The sequence below is a fragment of the Chanodichthys erythropterus genome, chromosome 11, assembly GCF_024489055.1.
Source record: "Chanodichthys erythropterus isolate Z2021 chromosome 11, ASM2448905v1, whole genome shotgun sequence".
In the NCBI taxonomy this organism is placed as follows: domain Eukaryota; kingdom Metazoa; phylum Chordata; class Actinopteri; order Cypriniformes; family Xenocyprididae; genus Chanodichthys; species Chanodichthys erythropterus.
Window position 1 is genome coordinate 50,719,003 of NC_090231.1, and position 23,261 is coordinate 50,742,263.

Genomic DNA, 23,261 nt, shown 5'->3' on the forward strand with positions numbered 1-23,261 from the left:
TCTACAGTAATTAATCATGTTAAAATAGTCAGATTTTTTTAAATAAATAAAATGGAAGAGTTTATTGAACCTTTAGACAAAATGTAAAAAAAAAAACTAAATTAAAGTTTGCATGTGTTTTTTGTTGAGTATCATATTTGATAAATCAGGCTTTTATGGCTCAAACAGTACGATATAGGACAATGTCTCTCAACTGGTTGGTCGCAACCCAAAAGTGGGCCATTTTGTGTGGGTTGTGGAGTGTGTAGTCAAAGAAACAACAACAACGTGTTTTTCTCTAATACACATTGGCCACAATTAAAGGTTCCCCTAGAAATTCTTATGAGTAAAATATATCTTAAGTATATTCCCCTTCATACATACACTTTTTATCACACCAGGGTGTAAATGTTTTACTGATGTGAGATTTTTATTTTGAAAGATGTGCATGAAAGCTGTTGACTTCAGTCAAATGCAGTTTAAGTAAATAGTATATGGCTTCAATATATAAAAAGAGCAACAATTACAAGCATGCAACATCGTAGCTACATTGTTAATTACCAAGTTGTGAAATGATCAAAAAATACCAATAAATTAAGTATGTTGTGTGTTAGCTGGGAAGGATTTGCATGCAGGTATGATGTTCATTCAATTCAACAGAAGCAGTTTCCATGTTTTATTAAAGGTGCCCTATAATTGAAAATTGAGTTTACCTCGGCACAGTTAAATAATTAGAGTTCTGTACATGGAAATGACATACAGTGAGTCTCAAACACCATCGTTTGCTCCTTCTTATGTAAATTTAATTTGTGCAAAAGACCTCTGAAAAACAGGTGAATCTCAACATAACACAGACTGTGACGCAACAACATTTGCATATGCCAGCCCATGTCCAAGGCATTACAAAAGGGCAGCCAGTATTAACGTCTGGAGCAACACAGAGCCGAATAATCAGACTTTATGCAGGTAAGCAAGCAAAGACAACAGCGAAAAATGGCAGATGGAGCAATAATAACTGACATGATCCATAATATCATGATATTTTTTGTGATATTTGTAAACTGTATTTCTAAATGTTGTGTTATGTTGCTAATGTACTGTGCCTTTGCGAGCATTTAAAGGGGTCACACGCTGAATTGGCTCATTTATAATGATGCCCCAAAATAGGCAGTTAAAAAACTGAATTAAAAAAAAAAAAAAAATCTATAGGGTATTTTAAGCTGAAACTTCACAGTGACATTCAGGGGACACCTTAGACTTATATTACATCTTGTGAAAAAGTGTTCTATAGCACCTTTAACAGATCATGTTAGTATTGTGTATTATCTAGGTAACTGTAGTTTTTGTAGTCATAGCCCAAAATACCACTTTACTTTCACTTTGTGTTATTTTCTATATTTTTGATGACTGTGGTGGCTCATACTAACTAACTAACTTTATTGTATTAACAAAAACTAGTTTGGGACTGCCATTTAAAAGCCTTACCGTATGCTGTTATTCAGTGTTAGTGATATTCATACAATTTATTTGTATGTTAAAGTGGGACGATACTTGTGTGTGATATATCAGTACAAGCTGCTTTCAGTTAAAAACTCAAACATGCATACACGCAGAGCGTCAACAGTCGCCTAGGCCGCCCTGCCAACAACGCTGTACTGTTCGTTCAAACCGCCGACGGGAGGGTCAAAGTTAATGACAAGTCGCGTCAACCAATCGGAAGCCTCTCAAGCGAGGACCTCTACATTCCAATTGGTTGCCGCCGAACCGCGTCATAGCTCATTACCATAAAGTTAACCTGATTTCAACTCTCCTCGACGCTCTCACCGTCCAAGACGTGCTGCGCCGCTCTCGCCGGAGCTCGCCGGCGGCTCTCATTGAAAATGAATGACTAGCGTCACTTTGACGCTCTCGCCGCGGGCGGTGTGAACACACAGTAAGACTAGCTTAAGCCTTGTCTGTGAAACTGAGGGTATATCTCCCAATAATGTCTTAGTAAGATGATATTTAAATGCTTACTTTTATGATCAAAACTCTGTAGTTTTAAAGCAATGCAATACAATGATGTTTGAGAGATAAATATACAGTCCTCAAAAGTCTGATGTATCATATATGATGTTCATTTTTAAATGCTTATAAAATAAATAAATAAATAAATAATAAATAATAGTTATATATTATATATAAAAAACTTTTTTTTTACTCTGACATTTTTGGTCATACAGATAAGAGTAATACATCTTCAAAAATATATCTTTAGAAAGTGAAATGTCTACTTTTAAATAAACCAAACCAATGGAAAACAAATATTCTCAGGTTATCCATATGAAACGTGCATATAGGCACATCCACAACTGCAGAGATGAGGAGTCAGCAGTCTTAAGTCGAGGGCAGTCCTATCATGTTGATAATTTAGATACTGTAGAAATTTGTAAAGTAGGCTTCATAGGGTTAAATATGTACTTACTTTGCACCAATTATTCTTTCTAATATGAAGCAAGCTTTTCCTTCTGAATCTACAGGCTGAGACATCACTGAAGACTTTACCTAAAAGAGAAAAATAAAAGATTCAAAATTGCAGAGATGGAAAGTAACTAATTACAAATAATGTTGTTACAGTTAAGCAAACTGTTTTTTTTTTTTTAAGCAAAAACACTTATTTTTTCAGAAAACAAGACAATTTTTACTTGTCTAGAAAATGCTTCTTAATTTAAGTATTTTTAGGTATTTGGACTGGAAACGACAAAAATAAATAAATAAATAAATAAGAAAAGCATTTTTTGCAGTGTAAGCAAGAGATACAGACCGATACACCTACAACAGGAAGACTGGATCATAGGCATTGATCAATTGATGAGTAATATGGAGTTGGAATTTCCCAAATAGTAGTATAAAAGTCTTGAGGAGTAAAAGGCCTCCTCAGATGCTGCTTGCATTAAGCGCAGAAGGACACCTGATACCCTAATTATAACTACAAACTGAGCTTCAATAAAGAACAACCACAAGGTAGTCTTCTACGTCATTCCCGAAGGACTTCAACCTGCAGGCGGGCGAGTACTTAACTAACCTTACCCGACCTGAATAATCTTAGGGTTAAAAGGTGTACTATAAAAGGTCACACCGACTAACAAGTTATACATCATTCTTATGAAAATACCCAAGATGAAGAACACAGATATATCCTCACAATTGTGTGTTTATTGTCTTCATGTTTTATCAGTCAAAACATCTTATCTGCAAGTTATGTACATATCTAATGTACATGAGATACATGAGAGTGTTTAGAACTCCATATTGCTAACATCACCTCATTTTGGGTAAAAATAGAAAAATAATACTAAACTACTTTGCAAAGTAAAACTTGAGTAGTTTTTTACTCTTACTTGAATCATTATTTTTCAGTACCTCCACTTGTACTCAAGTATATTATTTCTTAAGTAGCAATACTTTTACTCAAGTACAATTTTTTAGTACTCTTTCCACCACTGCAAAATTGTATCACCTTACAGTCATTACATTACATTCTCATTGAACAGTAGGAATCACCTCTTACATAAAATTACAAACAGTTTAGATTTACAGGTCCCACAGTAGGAACTCTCTAGAAACCTTTCTTTTGATTTTTTTTTTATTTGCCTTTTTCATGTGATGCCATGATGCAGAAGTGCAGAAAGATAGACTATAGGTCCAAAAGTGAGAAAGTGATAGTGTTCACAAGAAATTTTATGTTTCGTGTACATGCAATTAGGAAATCACAGGTTTCAGTGATCAGACATTGTGAAGTGTATGTCAATGACCACAGGTGTATTCATTTTTTCTACTTTGGGGCCTGTATTTTCAACAGTCTTTTTGATTATTCATTAGAGAAAATACTCTGGTTGTCAACAGAGGTGATATCATTTTGGCATTTTACTGATATTGCACTGGGGTTTAATCACAGAATGTTCAGAAAAAAAAATACTTCCCAAGAACAGTCAAAAACAAACATTTGTCCACACAAATCCACCAACCTCCCTTCCCTCAAGTATACCTTAATCTGTGAGGACAGATTCCTCATTCCAATCTCAACACGCTGGTCTGGTGAAGGATTTCCCCATTCATCACACAGCTGCATGACCAATGGTGTGTCCAAGCCATGGCCGTTGATGACCTGGAAAGGCTAAAGAAACAAGTTTTATTCTAAATATTCTTACCCATGAATTTCTTTTATCATGTTTCGAATGTGTGACATACTATCTCTGGCTTCTCCAGTAGAATTATCTTTGCTGGAGGTCCAGCAGTAACTTCAATTCGCACAAATTCCTTCATTTCCTGATACTTAAAGCACAACTCTCTTGGGCCAAGAGATCCTGCCTTGAACCGGACACCAGATACAGACAATCTTCCAATACTGGCCTGCAAAAAGGCATACAATTAAATAATATGAAAACACTAAAATGAAAATCAAGAGGTACATTTTTGCTAGTAGAATATGCTATGAAGGTATAAACCATGCAATTTATACCATTATTATTTTTGTATTATCTACAAGCTGACAACTATAGCTACGGCTCTATGAAATCTGTTTTAATTTTTCCCAAGTTCAATATTATTTTCCCCTGAATTCTATCCAGCAGATAGGACTTGGGTGGCCAAAATAGAGAGGCGTTGCAAATAAGGCAGAAGAGTCAACAGACTTTCCTTGAGGGACTGTTTTTTCTGGATTCCATTTGAATGGTTAAATTACATTTCAGTAATCAAAAAGCATGTCTACTTAATTAAAATCAAGTTTAACAAAAAAAATATATATTTCACTAACATTTCATAAAATTAACTGAATTTTTTTTATTTTTCCAAATTCCATTTCAAATTCTGTGGTTTCCGTTTTAATATTTAAAACCAAATTCTGTGGTTCTGTTTTAATTTCTGGATTCTGTTTTAATGATTTAATTCAATTTTAATTTAATTTTAATTTTTAATTTCAATATTCAAAAAGTATGTATAATCAATTGAATTCTTAAAACTTTAACAATTTAATAATTTATTACATTTTTTACAATAATGGGGCCCTATGAAATGTTTTTTTTTTATTCTGTTGTTTAATTTTTTTCTAGATTTATGATTTAATAAAAATGTATTATAACAAAAGTTGGTAATCAAATGAAATGCACAAAACAATTTTAAAAAAGTATCATCCTGTGTCAACACAAAGTGATTGGCTGGCAGATTGTATACTATATCAAGAACAGTTTATATCACACAGAAATTTCTATGACTATACTTCAAGTCAAATATATATTTTACAAATTTTTACAAATAAAAATTTAGCATTTGCAGTAGTCTGATATGTTTTAATATTATTTTAGTAATAAAAATGATAATTTGTTGGTGCATGTGGTTGTGTGTACCTTCCATTCTATGGCCAGAGCTTCTTTATCCAGGTCATCCGCAGACACACTCAAAGTCTTCACACTTTCAGCATTTAGACAGTCTGTTTTATTCCCGTACTGATCAATCACTTCCACATCTGAGAGGGAAATATAAGTTTAACAACAATCTGTTTTAATCACAGAATTGCTGAGTGATCTTCACATGGACTGTCTGTGAAGCAACCCACATTCAGTTTTAATAGTAATGACATTAAAGCATACTTTATTTTACCATAATGCTTGTCAGTACATTTAGTAAACAATATTTCAAAAGACAATACAATTCTAAAATTACAAATAAAGATGTCAAAGTTCAGCTAACTGCATTTAACTTAAACTATAATACATTTTCATTCAAATGCAAGTAACATGCAATTAAGTGCCTGAAAACACTAAAAGAATATACTTTAAGTGTGAACTGAATGTAAAATATTATTTCCGTGATAGGTACTTTTTTTTCCCTTTTCTTTTCTTTTTTTTTTCTTTTTTTGGAGGTCTGTGCGGGACTGTTTTTATCGCTCCATTCCGCATGCACCCGCTCCCGCTCCCGCCTAAAATTCACTCTGTATTCATCTGCTATCCGCATATAGTGATTTTTCTTCCCGACCCGAAGGGTCCCGCTAAAGATTGTTTCCATGATTTTGCCTTTAAACTTACCCTAAACTGAGAGTGATTGGGGATAACAAATATAAAATGTTGCATATACAAGATTTGTATTTGTTATTTGTCTATGATGCGGTCAACACCCTAAAATATGTCAGAGAAAAAAAATGTCACAAAGAACAATAAGCTAAATATCACAGAGAAAAATAGGCTAAATTAAATAGCCATAGCATGTCGCTCAAAAGTATAGGCTTAGCCAAAAATGCATATAAACGAAAACTGTTGGCTTACTAGTAGGGCTGCGTATTGCCAAGAATCTGGCGGTACGATACATATCACGATACCGGGGTTACGATACAATATATTGTGATATATTACGATACTGTAAAACCGGATATATTGCAATGTTTCTGTTTTTTTTTTAGAAAAAGGATGTAATTTTAGAAAAAACAGTCATAAAGAACACCACCATATGCATAAAACCTTACAAACAACTTTATTTTATTTAATCAATACAGTATCATTTGCATTTATATCACAATCACTATTTTGTGCAATCTAATGAAAAATAGTAAAGTGACTGCAGGATTCTTTGTGTATATATGTTTTAAAGGTTCACAGCACAGCAGTTTTCTAAACTATTTAACAACTAGTGCATGCATAGTCCGCTTCATGACTGATTGTCTGTTTGCTTTATATTTTATACTGTAAAGCTGCTTGTTTTAAAGCAATTTAAATAAACGTGCCTTCACTGAAGTGCTGAACAGAGCTGTTTCAAACATATCCACATCGCTCTGATTAGATGCTTTCTTTATGCTGTCACTGCTGTCATTTTTTGTTTGGGGTTTATTTTGTTACTGAGAGCAAAACATGCAGTACATATTACATATTTTATTGAATGCCTCTCTCAGGAGCGTGGACGGCACTGGCAGATTCAATGAGTTTCCCGAGTTTTGGATTATATGACATGGTCTATGACGCTGACTGACGACCATTTCAGAACGTCTCTCCTTCAAAATCCGATCACAAAGGTTGAATGTTCTCTGAAGGTGCACTCGTGCAGACCTCTAATGCAGGGCTCTTCAAGTAGTTTCATTTGAGGGAGATTATCAAATTAAAAAGTTGAGGAGGGCGAGAAAAGCGGGGGGGGGGGTCTTATTGGTAAAAATTATTTTATTCATTATTAGACTTAAATGAAAATATCACAGTGAGACTTGGTAACCACAGGTAAAACAATACATGGCTACTCACTACCACTGTCAAATGATATTATATTATGATGTTATATAGGTCTACAAAAACACCTAAACACAGGTAAAAACTATACACACCTTCACAAAGAAATGAATTATATATTCCCCTACCCACCTTATAAATATTGCAATATAAATGGCTATAACAGTTTTCAATATAAATATTCCACATTTCCACAAATTATGGTAATTTACTACAGTTTATTCATGGCAAACGTTTGTAAGGGTGGTGATTTTGGGATTTAAAAGTCTTATCTTCATTCATGGCACGTTTCTCCTGTTTTACTCATCAGTCTTGCTGGGAATGTTGAGGCTGTTTCATCTGATTTAAAACTAGTTTAATCATCGAGTGATTTGTAGTTTGTAAACGACAGGCATGTGTCGAATTGAAACGCTTCTCACTGGATCGCAACGCTATTTAATAATGGTATCCGGGACCAGGAATAATGCAGCTCCTTTAAGCTTTCATTCCGTTATCCACTGGGCCGAGCTGCGTAGTTCAAAGTGAAACTCCTGAAAACAGCGCTATTTGTTCTGTATTTAACACAGTGACAGAGCAGTCCAAACAAATCCAAATCTTTTTAGATCGTTATGAAAGTGCGTTTGGCCAATTCGTGGAAAAGAATCAAAACAAAAGAATGATTAATTCATGAATGGCTGATATCGCTGGTTCCGTTGACAGAAATACGGAACACCCATAATAACTGCTGAAATATTTGCAAGGAAAACGTTTTTCAGGTCAGTCGGAGGAGCGTGCATGGTACGAACAGTTCTTATATAGCCGTACAGCTGCAGGCACCACTGCGGCCACGATATCTAAATAAATTTAGCCGCACCACCAGGAAAAGAGGAGCACTGTTGCCAACTATTTTCAATAGAAAGTAGCTAAAGCCTGCCCAAAAAGTCGCTAAATGTCGCTAGATGACGTCATGCGTAAATTACCATCATCAATGACAACTCTCCTCATATTAATGCATAATGATGCATTTAAAAGTTAATGGCCAATCAGATCTTTATAAAAGTCCACATTGGTATTTCAGATGAAAAGTAACACATATAACATTAAAATAAATATTTTCTATCGGTTTGAACTGATATTAGTCCCTCAAATAACCTCTCAGCGTCGATCGTGCATATTCGCCATGTTTTGTAGTTTTTAACACTTTTTACTCGTGTAACTTCAGTTTGTAGTTCTGAACTGAATCCTCGTACAACGTGTAATGGGTTGTGTGCAATATTAGCCTTTATAGTGTGCACGGATCCACACTTTGAAAATCTACCGGAAATAGTAGACCATAGACTTTTGGCATACTCTTTTCAACATACTATGCTTTGGGACACACTTATTTTAATCTCACATACTATTTAGGATGGATAGTATGGACATTGGGACGCAGGGACAATTTGGGTATCTCACATATTTTGAATGTCTTTGGCAGAATTCAAATGAGCCATTTTAATCTAGATTAAAAAAATGTATCCATGCCCACCACTAATAAATATTATATATATATATATATACACACACATATACACACACATATACAAAACACACACACACAATGAATGAAATTTTTTATATTTGTAAATTACATGAATTCAGAGAGTTCGGAAAATGAACTAAAGCTCTGTAATAGTAAGTAATATAAGTGATGAGCACACGAGAAAAATGGAAATCAAAACCATCAAACTAAATTCTTAAATTATAAAACAAAGGAGAATCAGAAATAGCATTTGGTTAGTGCAACACTGTGTGCTCGTGTGTAGCTCGCTCATTCACGTCTGTCAGATTCCGTGCACTCGTGCTGCTGCTCCTCTCAGCCACTCAATGAACAGAGTAGACGCTGAGAGAGGTGTGACGGCAGCAGGAAAGCAAGACCTCGCGTTCACAGGACAGTGCTGGTGACAATTGAAAAGTTACTGAGGTTTGTCCAAAAAGTCGCTAGATTTGTCGCTAGGCGCTTTTTTGAAAAATAGTCGCTAAAGGGGCCTTAAAAGTCGCTAAACCTAGCGACAAAGTCGCTAAGTTGGCAAAACTGAAGAGAAGGAGGGAGATTGGGGTGTCGCAGGCCAGATGAATATGATTGGCGGGCCGGATTTGGCTTGCGGGCCACCAGTTGAGGAGCCCTGCTCTGATGCATATCTTGCCAGGTTTCTCAGGACAGAGAACTGGTGACTGTGTGAACGCCACCACTGCAGAAAATTGTGTTCACTTCAAGTTCAAGCACAGATGCGCCGACGTCAAAGCATCTCGGGAGCGACCGGGTTACTGTCAAACTGCCCACTTCCGCCTAAACTACACTATAGTTAACGACCGCAATCCGCCTTTGATTCAAAATTTAATCCCATGCAGCAAGAAATCTTATCATCAGGAACTATAGCATACTTTAAAATAGAGGTCTGCATTCCAGCGGCTCTCCCAGACCTCTACTTTAAAGTATGCTACAGTGCACTTCTTTTTTATAAGTGTGAAGATGCATTATTTCAGTGTGAAGTGTGAAGATGCAATGAAATAAGTAACGTATTTCATTTTTAAACTGGTAATGGCAGTTAAATTCACAATGAACAATCCTTGTATTTTTACTTCAAGGAACGCTCTCTTTATAATGGTTGAAACTGTCGATCACACAGTTTATCTGGACACTTACAATAAACAATGAATCTCTTAATGTATTTAAATCCTGTTTGCATTGTTAGTTATGGCGAAAGCATTTCATGAGAGAGCAGAAATTGCATTGCAATGATGAGATGACTGCATTCACGTGATCAACTGACTGTCAACAGACTGTCATCAAAGTATTCGAAACCATGTAATACATATTTCAAGTGCAAAGATGTCAGCCAATCACAGCAGTCATATTAACATTATAAGTGCACCTAAGGAAACATAAAAAACAAACAAAAAAAAAAAAACAAACATCCATTTCAGGACCCCTTTAATATATTTTCAAATGTAATTTCCAGCAGCATCATTCTTGCTGAATGAAAGTATTAATTATTTAATTAATTAAAAACAAAGAAACAAACAAAAAACCTACTGACCCCATACTTTAGACCAGAAGTGTAAATTTATCATTTATAAGTTAATTTATAAGTTATTCACTGATAATCTTTACCTCAAGTTGGTTGTAATCTGGTGTAACCATATCATTAATTAAAAAAAAAAAAAAAAAATTCAAATAACTTTTTTTGGGAATAATTTTGTTGGGTCGGTCAACCAATTTGCCGAAAAATGGCAATAAAAAAAATATTTCAACACTTCTAATAATATCAAGCCATATATTTCAGAAACATTTCAGAAATCTGGCTAACAATTTGGAATCATATTACATGTTTCTACCAAGAGATGGAGAAACAAAAGGCCTGTCCATGCAGCGGTCAATACAAAGCAAATTATTATTATGACGGACCTAAAGACGGTACTTACATGTGTTTCCTGAAAGAATTTCGCCCATTTTCACAGTCGATTCGCTGAGGTTGACCCGCAAACGCTCAGGCTCATCTGGACGAGGCCTTTAGAAACACACACATATAGAGATATGCTTGTGCAAGAACATTTAGTTCTATAATGAAAACAAACATACACAGGACATGCGTGTAGCTTACACAATAATGAACGACATGTTGACCGTGTGCTGGTCGTGGAAAGAGACATTGCAGAAATGCTCTCTCTGTGCTTGAGATGGGACACATAAATGTGGCAGTTTTCCCTGAGAAAGCTCTTCTGCATTTAACTCTGCTGTCCAATTCACCTGCAAGACAAGCACAAACACACACACATCATCGCACAACTGGCTACAATAGTATGTTAGTGCAAGCAGATGCAGTCAATAGAAATGTGACTCACAGAACCTGAAATGAAACAATATGCAAAAACAAATCGCATAGAAACAAACTCATACCTTAATCTTACTGGTAAGTTTAGGCTGAAGGGAAACCAGCCTATTGCCCTCATCGTACAGTCTGAAGTGAAGGCTTCCTAGTGTGTCTCCTGCCGTCCAATCAATGCGCTCTGAATTTTGTATCACCATGACATCATCAGAGCCCTCTTCCTGTCTGTAGACCTCTAAACGGGATATTCGTGAGCTGGGCAAGATGCGCAGCTGACGTTCCACACACGCCACTGTTCTGTTGTTCTATGTGCACATAAAAATAATCATGTGGATATCAAGTTAAATGGTTTAATCTGATTAAACTGTTAATATTCTTTACCATTTAACAGTTTTATATTAAACAGTTAAATTATTAAACTATGAAACTATTACTATATACTATACTTTACTATTGTATTATGAAAGATTAATTTACATCTTAACTCCGAGCAATGGAACAAAGAATCGTTTACCATAAGGTCAATAAGATGCATTAAAAAAAAAAATAGATAGGGTAGATTTTCATTTCACTTTAGGACTGAGGCCCCGTCCACACGGAGACACGTTTCTGTGAATACGCACAATTTTTTTTATCGGATAGGCATTTCTGTCCACATGGATCCGGCGTTTTCGAAAGGTGAAACTGCTATTTTTTTGAAACCAGGTCCCAGAGCGGATAAATTTGAAAATGCCGTCTTTGCGTTTTCGTGTGGACGGGACAGGGCAATCCGTATATATTCTGAAACGATAATGTCATCATCCCACGTGTCGACTCTAGTCAGACGGCGCTAACAGCACAAAATGGCACCAACAACAGCAATAGCGGACTCTAGATGCTTGCGTTCATGCTGCAGACGATACTGAGCCAAAATAAAGTGTTATTTCTAAGCTTTACTATATTTTGTATTTAGCGCGCAAGGTTTATGCGCATGCTCCAAGTCTTCTTCGCTGCTTTAAGTGCATTTCTGTGACAGAATTACAGTGCCACATAATGGTCTGGCATGTATACTACATCATTTTGAGTCGTTTCAGTGGTTTCGTGTGGACACATATTTTTTGAGACGAGGAAAAAAAAAGAAAAAAAAAAAAAGATTGGTTTAGGGTAAGCTCCGGCTTCGTGTAGACATAGCCTGAGTCGGTGTTCTGAGTCAGCTTTCTGACGTACAACCTGGAAGTGCTGAACATAAACAGTGTAAGAGAATGACAGGGGAGAGATGAATTTGTTAAATAAAGTCGTAATTTTTGGTTTGTTTTTGTATACAAAAAGTATTCTCATCGCTTCATAACATTAAGGTTGAAACACTGTGGTCACTAGGGCTGTAACGATATGCGATATGAAACCGAAATCGCGATACGCAGGTCCACGAACCTGTATCGCGATGTGAGAAGGCAGAATCGCGACACACCCCTTCCAACTCCCAGAGTTATCCTTCCTGTCCAGATCCAATGCTACCACATTTTTAAATTACTATAAGTATTAGGGGTGTAACGATTTATCGTAGATGGTGTGTCTCAATCAGCTCTCTAGTTCAGCAAGTGTTTCGGGCACACATTGAATCTTGCAAGCAGGTTTAAACGTTTCTCATGTCAGTCTCTTGCATGGTCGCGTGAGAAAAGTCGTGGCTTTCTTTCACCGCAGTGCACAGCAATAGCTGTGTTCACAGAAAAGCAAAAGACGCTTGCGATGCTTTGCTTTAAGAAGTTCTGTGGGGCCGTTCACATATTGCGTCTTTTCCGCGTGCAAGTCAGGTATTATCTTCAAATGTAGCCGCGCGGCAGGCGCGCTCATAATGGGATCGACGCGCATGCAATTCTCAACTTCTCAGAATGCCGCAAGCGCACCACAGGTCGTGTGACAAGAATCAACCGATCAGGCTCAGCTATGGCCTTTCCGTAACAAAACATCAAAAGCTCAGCCGAACAGCTGATCATAGCTGTACAGGGTGGTTTTTTTATTGGTGGTTTCTTATCTCCATCAATAGATCTCGTAGTAAAACTAATGCAAGGGCTAGAAATCATTTATCCTTTGCAGAAACATCCTGATCCTCTTGGAGAGCTCAGTTCATGGTTGCATAGCAACGACCGATGCCACGGGAGCGCAAGCGCTTTGGAAAGAAGAAGCAGTGCGGCCGCACCTTCTACGCGTTTTTAGACGCGATATGTGAACGGCCCCTATTCATAATTCTAAGTTCATGTTAAATTTAACTTTTTTTCAGTGACAGACAGCCCTATTCAACTGTTAATTTGAATACATAAGGTTTTTATTAAAATTGTATATTTATTTATTTTATTGAAATGTGATCTTGTATGTACAACAAGGAAAATTATTGAAATTTTTTTAATGTTTTTTTTAATAAATCTTGTTTGAATTTCAGTTTCATTTTGTTCAAAATATTGTGATACGTATCGTATCGTGAACTCCGTATCGAGATACGTACCGTATTGTGACCTGAGCATATCGTTACACCCCTAGTGGTCACGTTGACTATTTTAACTATGTCTTTACTACTTTTCTGTAATTATGTTGCTTTCTATGGGGGATAAAAAAAACCTCTTGGATTTCATCAAAAATATCTTAATTTGTGTGCTGAAGATGAACGAAGGTCTTACGGGTTTGGAACGACATGAGGGCGAGTAATTAATGACAGAAATTTCATTTTTTGGGTGCACTAACCCAAGTGACAGCAGCCTAATAAACCTGCTGCCGTCTTCGTCCTTAATGTTAATAAAACAACAAAAGAAAACGAGAAAATCACTTACTGCTCTTGACTGAATGACTTTAGTAGCTTTAATAAGAATCAGAGCAAGTTTAATTCTTACAGTGAAGACTATGCTGTTTTATCTTACATTTGATTCAATTCAATTAGTAGGCTGTTAGCTGAATACTTAAAAACATAAAGCACTTCGTTTCATTCATATCGTTTTTCTACTGTATTTGTCCTATTGTTTGTACTTTTTTTTTTACTGTTCACTTGTTTTCAATAATTTGAAGACTTTTTTTCCCATGCATTAGTTAGCCTAGTATTCCGTTGAGTTATCGAAATTGGCATCAAGAATTGTGAAATTTAGCTGGTGTCTAAATTTAGATGTCATAGCAACTTTATTTCAAGAAAATATATACTTGATTAATTGTTTAAAAAAAAATGTACTCGTATAAGGTTGGGTCATTATGCCACTGAGATTACTATATTCACCAAAATAATCATGATTTAACAGAGCAGCTCAAAATTTAAATATCCAAATGTAGCTGGAAGAAAAAAGAAAAAAAAAGACACTGAAATTTTGGTAACACTTTACAATAATGTTCATTAGTTAAATATTAGTTAATGTATTAACTAACAAACTAACCATGAGCAATACATTTGTTACCGTATTTACTAATCTTTGTTAATGTTAGTTAATGAAAATACAGTTGTTCATTGTTTGTTCATGTTAGTTCACAGTGCATGTTAACTAGTTAACTAATGTTAACTAATGAACCTTATTGTAAAGTTTTACTAATATTTTGATGTAAAGTAGAAAATATTTTTGATAGTTGGCACAGTCAAAAAAATAAATAAAAAAATAAATGTAGAAGACTTGCTTGTTCCAATATCATCCATATTGGGCATCCCTATTAAATATACATTTTTAATTCAATATGCTTCTGAATATTAAAGGCTGAAAATTCCAGAGCACAAGACAAATAAACTATCAAGGTGGTTATAAAATTAATATTAGAAATGATAACAGATTAATAAATAGAAAATAAAGTACAGCAGCTTACTGGAATGTTGAACTTAGCAGTAAAGATTTGTTCAGGGTTTACAGTCTTCAGCAATAGTGGTTTAGTCAGCATGAGTCCAGAGCCAGTGTTACTGCAGTCCACAACATCCACAGGCAGATCAGGGGCTCCCAGCAACTACAAACACACAATGCACCAATCAGATGATGAACTTTAATCCTGTCCCAAATTAAGTCTGATACAATGTAAATGTCTTCATTACAATTCATTTGACAAAGGTTAAATTAAGTCAGGCACAGATGAAACATGCAACTGAAATGCTTAACAACGCTGTCTGATGGACTAATATTATCTGTTTTGTTCTTTCTTTTGATATACTGCATGTTCAGATATTTATACAACAATATTTTGGGGGCCGTGAAAGTTTTGTGAAAATGATCAAAAATGCCAACGCTGGTGACTTTTTAATAAAAAATAAATAAAATTAAAAAAAGTGTGAGTGTATGCATGCAGACCAAATGAAAAGAAAAGAAAAAAATGCTGAATCACTAAAATTAAGTACTTAAGTGGTGTGCGTTTGTCCACAAGTACTACCTGGCAGCGGACTGTGAGTTTAGGATGAGTGGTGATATTTTGGCATTCGTCATGAACCTCCACTCTAAAGTTTGCTGGAGTCCCATTCTCAACAGAGAGCACATCTTCATCCGGAAACACTAGCAGAGTGTGCGGCGGGCCTGGAAGATAAATTGCATTTGGATTTTACATTCTGATTTACAGATCTTCTGTTGCTTTTTCTGTGTCTTTTGTCATACCGGGTTGCAGAAAAATTTGAAGAGATTGGTTGTTCTGCTTCAGCCCTGGGATGAGCACCTTCAGTGTGTACATCTGTTAACAACACACACACACACACACAAATATCACATGCAAATCCAAGTTCTGTGCTAACAATGTCACTGCAAAATTTATTACTGTTATTAAAGAGGTTTTCCAAACACTCCTCCATCATCTTTGTGTCATGAAAGCTCAGTCTCTGGGTTTTGATGCCAAAATAACATTTTTAATGTATTAAGGCTGACAGAGCAGTAAATTTGAAAGAAGTTTTTTGAAAGAAGTTTCTTCTGCTCACCACAGAGACTGCATTAATTTGTTAAAAATGCAACAAAAACAATATTGTGAAATAATATTACAATTTAAAAATCTTTAAAAAAAATATTTACATGTAATTTATTCCTGTGATGCCAAGCTCAATTTTCAATATCATTACTTCAGTCAGTGTCACATGATCCTTCAGAAATCATTCTAATATGCTGAATTTGTACTGAGACACTTCCACAGAATAGCCATGTTTCATCTGGTTTACATGCTGTCAAAGTTGTTTTTAATGTAGGTCCAACTAAATGTTCCTCAAGTTAAAAACATTTGTTCTTGTTCATATTTACATTGAAGTTGGGAGTATAGACCCCTTAATCGCCTACGTCACTGTGACGTCACCGCTCTAGCTGGAGGCAAAACATAAATAAGAACTAATAGCGGGCGTGCTAAAAGTTTGAGGTTTTGACTTTAAAATGTCGTCTTGTTGTGTTTTTGGCTGCCAGAATAGAAGGAACAGGACTTTTGGTTCACAACTAAAGTTTTACTAGATCCCGGCAGACATTCCTTCACAAAAATCAAAAAGATAATTGTGGTTGAAAGCAATACGGCGTACAGACTGGACAGAGACGATCATAAATAATACTCGTGTTTGCAGTGCACACTTCATATCAGGTAAAATAAATCGATGCATATGTAATGGTGTGTTGTTTTATCTAGTACAAATCAGCAAGTTTCTGTTTTATAGGTGAAAAGTCGTCAACTTTTAGCCCACTAGTTAGCTTAAATGTTAAACAAACATACAGCGATAGATGTGTGTGCCATCCTTTGAATGGTCTCCTAAAATAATCCACATTGCTAGCCATAATCATAGTTAGCCTAGCGTTAGGTTACATTAGACAATAAGCCTTGACAAAATTCCCCAAACCACCCGAAAGTAATTCATATGTTGTCTAGGAAAATATCCAAAGCTATTTTTGTAAGTTAATTTACAAAAATAGCTGTCACGGTCCCGCAGAGTCAGTGACTGCACATATTCGGACAGTTCTGAACCTTCTTCTGCATCTATGTTTAATAAATCCCTCCTAAAACATGCTATCTTATGCTTGTCAACATCGAGTCCAGCGTCTCTTTTTGCCTCCAGCTAAGCCCCGACCACCAGGAAACGTTGCAATGTTTACAAACTTTTAAGGGGTCTATCCGTTTATGTGATTTATTTTTGTGGGAATTTTTATGCTGAAAAAGTGAAGAGTTAATGGAGAAAAGATACTAATATGTAGGCTATTAGTAACTGTCAGTTTTTCATTTATTGCATAAGTTGTTCAAAAACAATAAGAATTGGGGAAGTGAAAGGACAAAACTAGGTTATAGACATAGCATTTTATGAATGCCAATGCAAGCGGATCAAATCGTGACCATGGGCCAGTTTTTCAAAAGATTTCAGCTATCAGATTGGATCAAATCTTGAAAATGGGTTGTTCGAAAGGAAAAAAGAATTCTGTAATCAGATTAGATCACAAAATCCAATCTTGATCTTTTGATCTGGATAAAATCACCAGTTTGTGTTGATCAAAACTTATTAGTAAGATTGGGATATCTTTGATCCAATAAATCTGGATTATATTGATCCCATCAGGAGGTGGGATTTCAGGAACAAAAACAAAATAAAACTTGAAAATGATTTTTTGACCAGTTTTAATGTAATGTACACATTTTTTATAAAATAAATTTAATAAACAGTACACAATAAAAAACAGTTTAATTGTTAAAGTAATAAATTAGAAGTAGACATTAGGCTGCATATTTAACCTTTCGGTAACCTACTGTAAAGTAAAAAAGAGATTTTGGTGCCATAAAATAATTCCCAAACAGCCGTAAATATCAAACAAAAATATTATTTTTAATTCAAAGTGTTTTTTAATCACTGTTTGTAAACTACATTGGTACAATCATAAGAGACGAACCAGTCAAAAGGTCAAGTGTAAGTGCAAACGCAAAGTGTCTCGGGTGAGCGTAAAAGCATTGAAATGACCCCCCCCATCATCTCATATTCTTTCTATCACCATGTCCCTTTAGGGGCTCCATAGAGCACTAGTAATCCAGATTTGATCCAAACCAATTTTGCTTTGAAAAACCAGCACAAAAGTACATTTTTTTTTCTTTCCCAGTAACACTGGGTGCGGAATTTCAGAGTCCAAAAGCCAACGTGGGTGAGACTGTTGGGTAATTCGTTTTTTCTTACGTCTTTTAGCTGGTATTATTGGCTTTTGGACTGGCTTGTTTTTGTGTGTGGACTCTTATCTGCTTGGAATTTTATTTTTTGTGTGTGTCTATAGACCAGGGGTGTCCAAATTCGGTCATGGAGGGCCACGGTCATCCAGAATTTAGCTTCAACTAACCACAACACACCTGCCTGGAAGTTTCATGTATGCCTAAAAACCTTGATTAGCTGGTTCAGGTGTGTTTAATCGGGGTTGGAGCTAAACTCTCCAGGGCAGCGTTTCCTAAAAGCATCGTAACCTTAAGTTGATCGTAGCTCCATTGAAACCAATGGAGCTACGATCAACTTAGGCTTAAGATGCTTTTGGGAAATGCTAACCTGGACAGGACAGTGGCCTTCCAGGAGCAGGATTGGACACCCCTGCTATAGACTATTCAAAAGGGACTCATTTTATACCACATCTCATGGGCCCAGTTATTCTTTATTGTGTTATGGGGGGATGTGCATTGTTTTAATTTTGCCGTTTCCGTAATAAATGCTGCTACGGATGAGATTCATGTGTTTTGTCAAACCAAATTTATGGAAGGTACAATCCATTACAAGCTTAAAAGAACCTTGTTGCAATGATAAGTACTCAAACATTTCATAATTTTTTTTTTCTTTCTATTAAAAGTATCCTGAAAAAGTCAGTTCATACAAAAATATGTTGCTAAAACTGTTTTCAACATTATAATAGTAAATGTTTCTTGAGCAGAAAATTTTGTATATTAGACCTATTTCTGAAGGATCATGTGACACTGAAGACTGTAGTAATGATGCTGAAAATTCCGCTTTGCCACACAATAAATTAAATTTTACAGTGGTGTGAAAAAGTGCTTGCCCCCTTCCTAATTTTTTATTTTTTGCATGTTTGTCACACTTTAATGTTTCAGATCATCAAACCAATTTAAATATGAATCAAAGATAACACACAAACACAACATGCAGTTTTTAAATGAAGGCTTTTATTTTGAAGGAAAAACAAAATCCTAACCCACATGGCCCTGTGTGAAAAAGTGCTTGCCCCCCACTGTTAAAACATAACTTAACTGAACCTTCCCAGGAGTGGCCGGCCGACCAAAATTACTCCAAGAGTGCAGCGACGACTCATCCAAAAGGTCACAAAAGACTCCACAACAACATCCAAAGAACTGCAGGCCTCACTTGCCTTGGATAAGAGCACTGTCATGACTGGGCAAGAAAGAGACTGGGCAAAAAAAATGGCCTGCATGGCAGAGTTGAAAACCGCTGCTGAGCAAAAAGAACATAAAGGTTCGTCTCAGTTTTGCCAGAAAACATCTTGAAGAGCCACAAGACTTTTGGGAAAATACTCTGTGGACTGATGACACAAAAGTTGAACGTTTTGGAAGGTGCATGTCCCATTACTTCTGGTGTAAAAGTAACACAGCATTTCAGAAAAAGAACATCATACCAACAGTACAATATGGTGGTGGTGGTAGTGTGATGGTCTGGGGCTGTTTTGCTGCTTCAGGACCTGAAAGACTTGCTGTGATAAATGGAACCATCAATTCTGCTGTTTACCAAAAAATCCTGAAGGACAATGTCCGGCCATCTGTTTGTGACCTCAAGCTGAAGCAAACTTGGGTTCTGCAGCAGGACAATGATCCAAAACACACCAGCAAGTCCACCTCTGAATGGCTGAAGAAAAACAAAATGAAGACTTTGGAGTGGCCTAGTCAAAGTCCTGACCTCAATCCTATTGAGATGCTGTGGCATGACCTTAAAAAGGTGGTTCATGCTCGAAAACCCTCCAATGTGGCTGAATTACAACAATTCTGCAAAGATGAGGGGCCAAAATTCCTCCACAGCACTGTAACAGCAAGTTATCGCAAATGCTTGATTGCAGTTGTTGCTGCTAAGGGTGGCCCAACCAGTTATTAGGTTTAGGGGGCAATCACTTTTTCACACAGGGCCTTGTGGGTTTGGATTTTTTTTCCCCTTCATAATAAAAGCCTTCATTTAAAAGCTGCATGTTGTGTTTACTTGTGTTATCTTTGATTCATATTTAAATTTGTTTGATGATCTGAAACATTAAAGTGTGACAAACATGCAAAAAAAAAAAAAAAATCAGGAAGGGGGCAAGCACTTTTTCACACCACTGTATATTAAAATGTAAACATTTTTTATTTAAAATCATATCACAAAATAAATGCAATAAATGCAGTCTTGATGTGCATAAAAGCCTACTTTCAAAAATATTTGATGATTCCTAATGATTCCAAACTTTTGACCAGTAGTGTAGGCTCATTGCGCTGTGGATAATTTCATATACCAGCTAACATCAGCATTAAAAGACTTTTAAAACCATTTTATCCCAAAACTCACTTTCAGACTGCAATGACTGTTTGAAATAACTTGTTTGTGATTCGATGTGGATTCTGATCACTGTATAAGGCAAAACTATTTATATGCAATGGAAAAGACTATGCGCACTAACCATTAGTAAATATGGTAAATGCGACTGCTTGAAGAAAAAAAACAAATCACATAGGCTATCACAATCATGTATTTATTTTATTTGTCAGTATGTCTCATCCATTTATACCAGACTGTCTGATGTCTATATTTAACTCTGCTTTATTTTATGACATATGCATATGCTTCCTGTTTCTCTGACTGAAAATATATCTGTTTTGAGACAGTCACTAGAGAGAGTGCTAAAGCTGCTCAGGTCGTACTTTGGGTGGAAAATTTGTGGAAATTCTTTCTAAATGTGATGTACAAAACTATAAAAAACAAACGGCCACTTTTATCATGTTCATTTTGCGATCTCGCTAGTTTCCAGTGATTTCTTTTCTGATTAGTTTTCTGATAAAACTTGTTGGTTAAAACTTGTTGGGTTTGTGTAATGTTGTTCCAGAGAAGCATGTTACGGGCGAGTTTTATTGAAGCGCTGTGGAGCTTCTAGCCCAACGGTGAAAACGCAGAGTGGTTTTGGGCTTGGTGATACAGGTCCAGGGCTATTAGCCCAGCCTGACCCCTTGAAAGCCCTGGCTCGCACTAGCCCAACAGTGGAAAAGCGGCTATTGACTTCCATAGTATTTCCCCCCCCATAATATGGAAGCCAATGGGGCCCATCAACTGTTTGGTCAGCCATATTCTTCAAAATATCTTCTTTTGTGTTCAGCAGAAGAAACAAATTCATACATTTCTGGAACAACTTCACATTAACTATGCTTGATTAATTTATATTCTGATTAATAAAAACATTCCACAGAAGCCCAAGTCTGTTTATACTAGGTGGAATAAGAGGCCTCAGCTATGGCTGCATGATATATCATTTTAGCATCAATATCATAATGTGCAGCAATACAGTAGGGCTGCCCTTGACTAAAGATAAATATATAAAATATTATATTATATTATATTATAGACCAAAAGCTCATTCAATCCAATCACTGCACTGTAGTATGCATACGATATAATTGAGACATTATGCATGAGACCGTATCACTTTTGTCTTCCCTCATTGTTGTATGACATGGATCGTAAGTGTTTGTTCCCATGTGCAAACACAAAAGTGTTGATTGCATTTCCCCATAATCGTGGCCAAAACACTCCATAAAAACAGGTAACACTGGTTGAGTCAATGTTACAATTCCGAATTGGTCGTGATTCTCAAACAAAGTAAACTCTGCCCAGAATGATAAAACACTACTTACCTTGCTTTGAAGACTGAGCTTTCCCATGGCCCTCACATTTCTGATGACAGAAGTGGTCCCGAATACGATCCCTTCATAACTCAACTTTAGTGAACTAAAGAGAGAGACATTTTTCCATCAGAAAATCTTTTTTTTTTTTTTTGTCCAAAATCATCTGTAGCCATCAACAAACACACATTTACACTCATGTATACAGTATGTATATTTATGAAAAGGATAGTTCCGGTCCTTGATTCTGACTGGTTGAGCAGTGTTCAAAGCCATTGTAAATTACCTTTCAGTTTGTGTATTTCAGCAAAATGAACTTTTTGTTATTTATTTAATGAAGTATGAGTGACTCCTGCTGGCATTATGTTTGCGTCGTTCACTTGTAATTTTGAGACCATGCCCTTCCCCATCAAAGAAACTCCTCTCATGTAGTTTAAAACATTGATGTTTAGGGCAATTCCACGCAAAGGTCATCTTTACTATGAAAAAAAAAAGTTTTAACCAAAAGAACAAAACCCTTTTTAAATTGTCCATTTAGGTCTGTAATATACTGTATTAATGTGCTCTAACAGAAATTTTAAGAAAATTGCCTTGTTTATCCACAATATATGTGGTAAGTAACAATGCTTAAATTAAATTTTCAACCAACCATATTTCATGCTTTCAAAAAAGGGATCAAAGACCCCATTTTTTAAACTTTAATTTTAGCAGTAAGCATTGTGTAGAAAGATGGATACATGCCTGAGAAATAAATACACTCATTTAGTCATAACAGCACTGCCTGATGAATTTATAAGGGCTAGAATAAAGAGGTCAGGACGCTTCAGTGCTCTGTCACGTCCGTAACGTTTTAATGATTAAGTTTATGTCATATAACAATTATAAATGCAAATAACTTGAAACTTTATATGCAAAGCTAAATTATGTTTATGCTTATTAGGATCAACAATTCATTTCACTACGTTGCTGTGAACAACCATAATAAGCGTTACGGACGTGACCGTTACGGACGCTTCATATTAAATCCTATGAGTTTGCTTCTTTATATTGCTATCATCTGTTTCAGGCTTACCATATCAGAACATACCCAATAATCGCAATACTCTTTGTGCTTTGTTAGTTTTAATATGAAAAAGGTTTAACTTTCAAATTCAGTCGATTTTATTATTTTTTTTTTCAAAAATTAAACAATAGATGTCGCTCTTTAATAGCCTACGGCGTGTGACAGATTAGCTTCTGCAGCGCCTGTAAGCGGCGGATCAGGCGCACATGAACCGATCTTCTCTTCCTCTTGCCAGAGAACGAAATATGAACATCAAAAGGTAGGCCTATATGATACAGTACAACTTATAGAAGAGCATTGTGTCTCATAGGACACTTCCCTCGGGAATTGGGATGTCGCGTT

General features: G+C 35.9%; 1 protein-coding gene across 1 annotated transcript in view; it reads right to left on the minus strand.

Annotated features, from left to right (window-relative positions):
• The window catches only part of smchd1 (structural maintenance of chromosomes flexible hinge domain containing 1), a 78,516-nt gene that overhangs the window by 25,850 nt on the left and 29,405 nt on the right, over positions 1-23,261 (minus strand). The window contains exons 22-32 of the mRNA XM_067399986.1: positions 21,869-21,962; positions 15,649-15,721; positions 15,431-15,570; positions 14,879-15,013; positions 11,143-11,376; positions 10,847-10,992; positions 10,668-10,753; positions 5,364-5,482; positions 4,210-4,371; positions 4,007-4,135; positions 2,444-2,523 (exon numbers count right to left, since the gene is read on the minus strand). Coding sequence (XP_067256087.1) covers positions 2,444-2,523; positions 4,007-4,135; positions 4,210-4,371; positions 5,364-5,482; positions 10,668-10,753; positions 10,847-10,992; positions 11,143-11,376; positions 14,879-15,013; positions 15,431-15,570; positions 15,649-15,721; positions 21,869-21,962 — 1,398 coding nt within the window. The remainder of the gene's footprint in view (positions 1-2,443; positions 2,524-4,006; positions 4,136-4,209; positions 4,372-5,363; positions 5,483-10,667; positions 10,754-10,846; positions 10,993-11,142; positions 11,377-14,878; positions 15,014-15,430; positions 15,571-15,648; positions 15,722-21,868; positions 21,963-23,261) is intronic.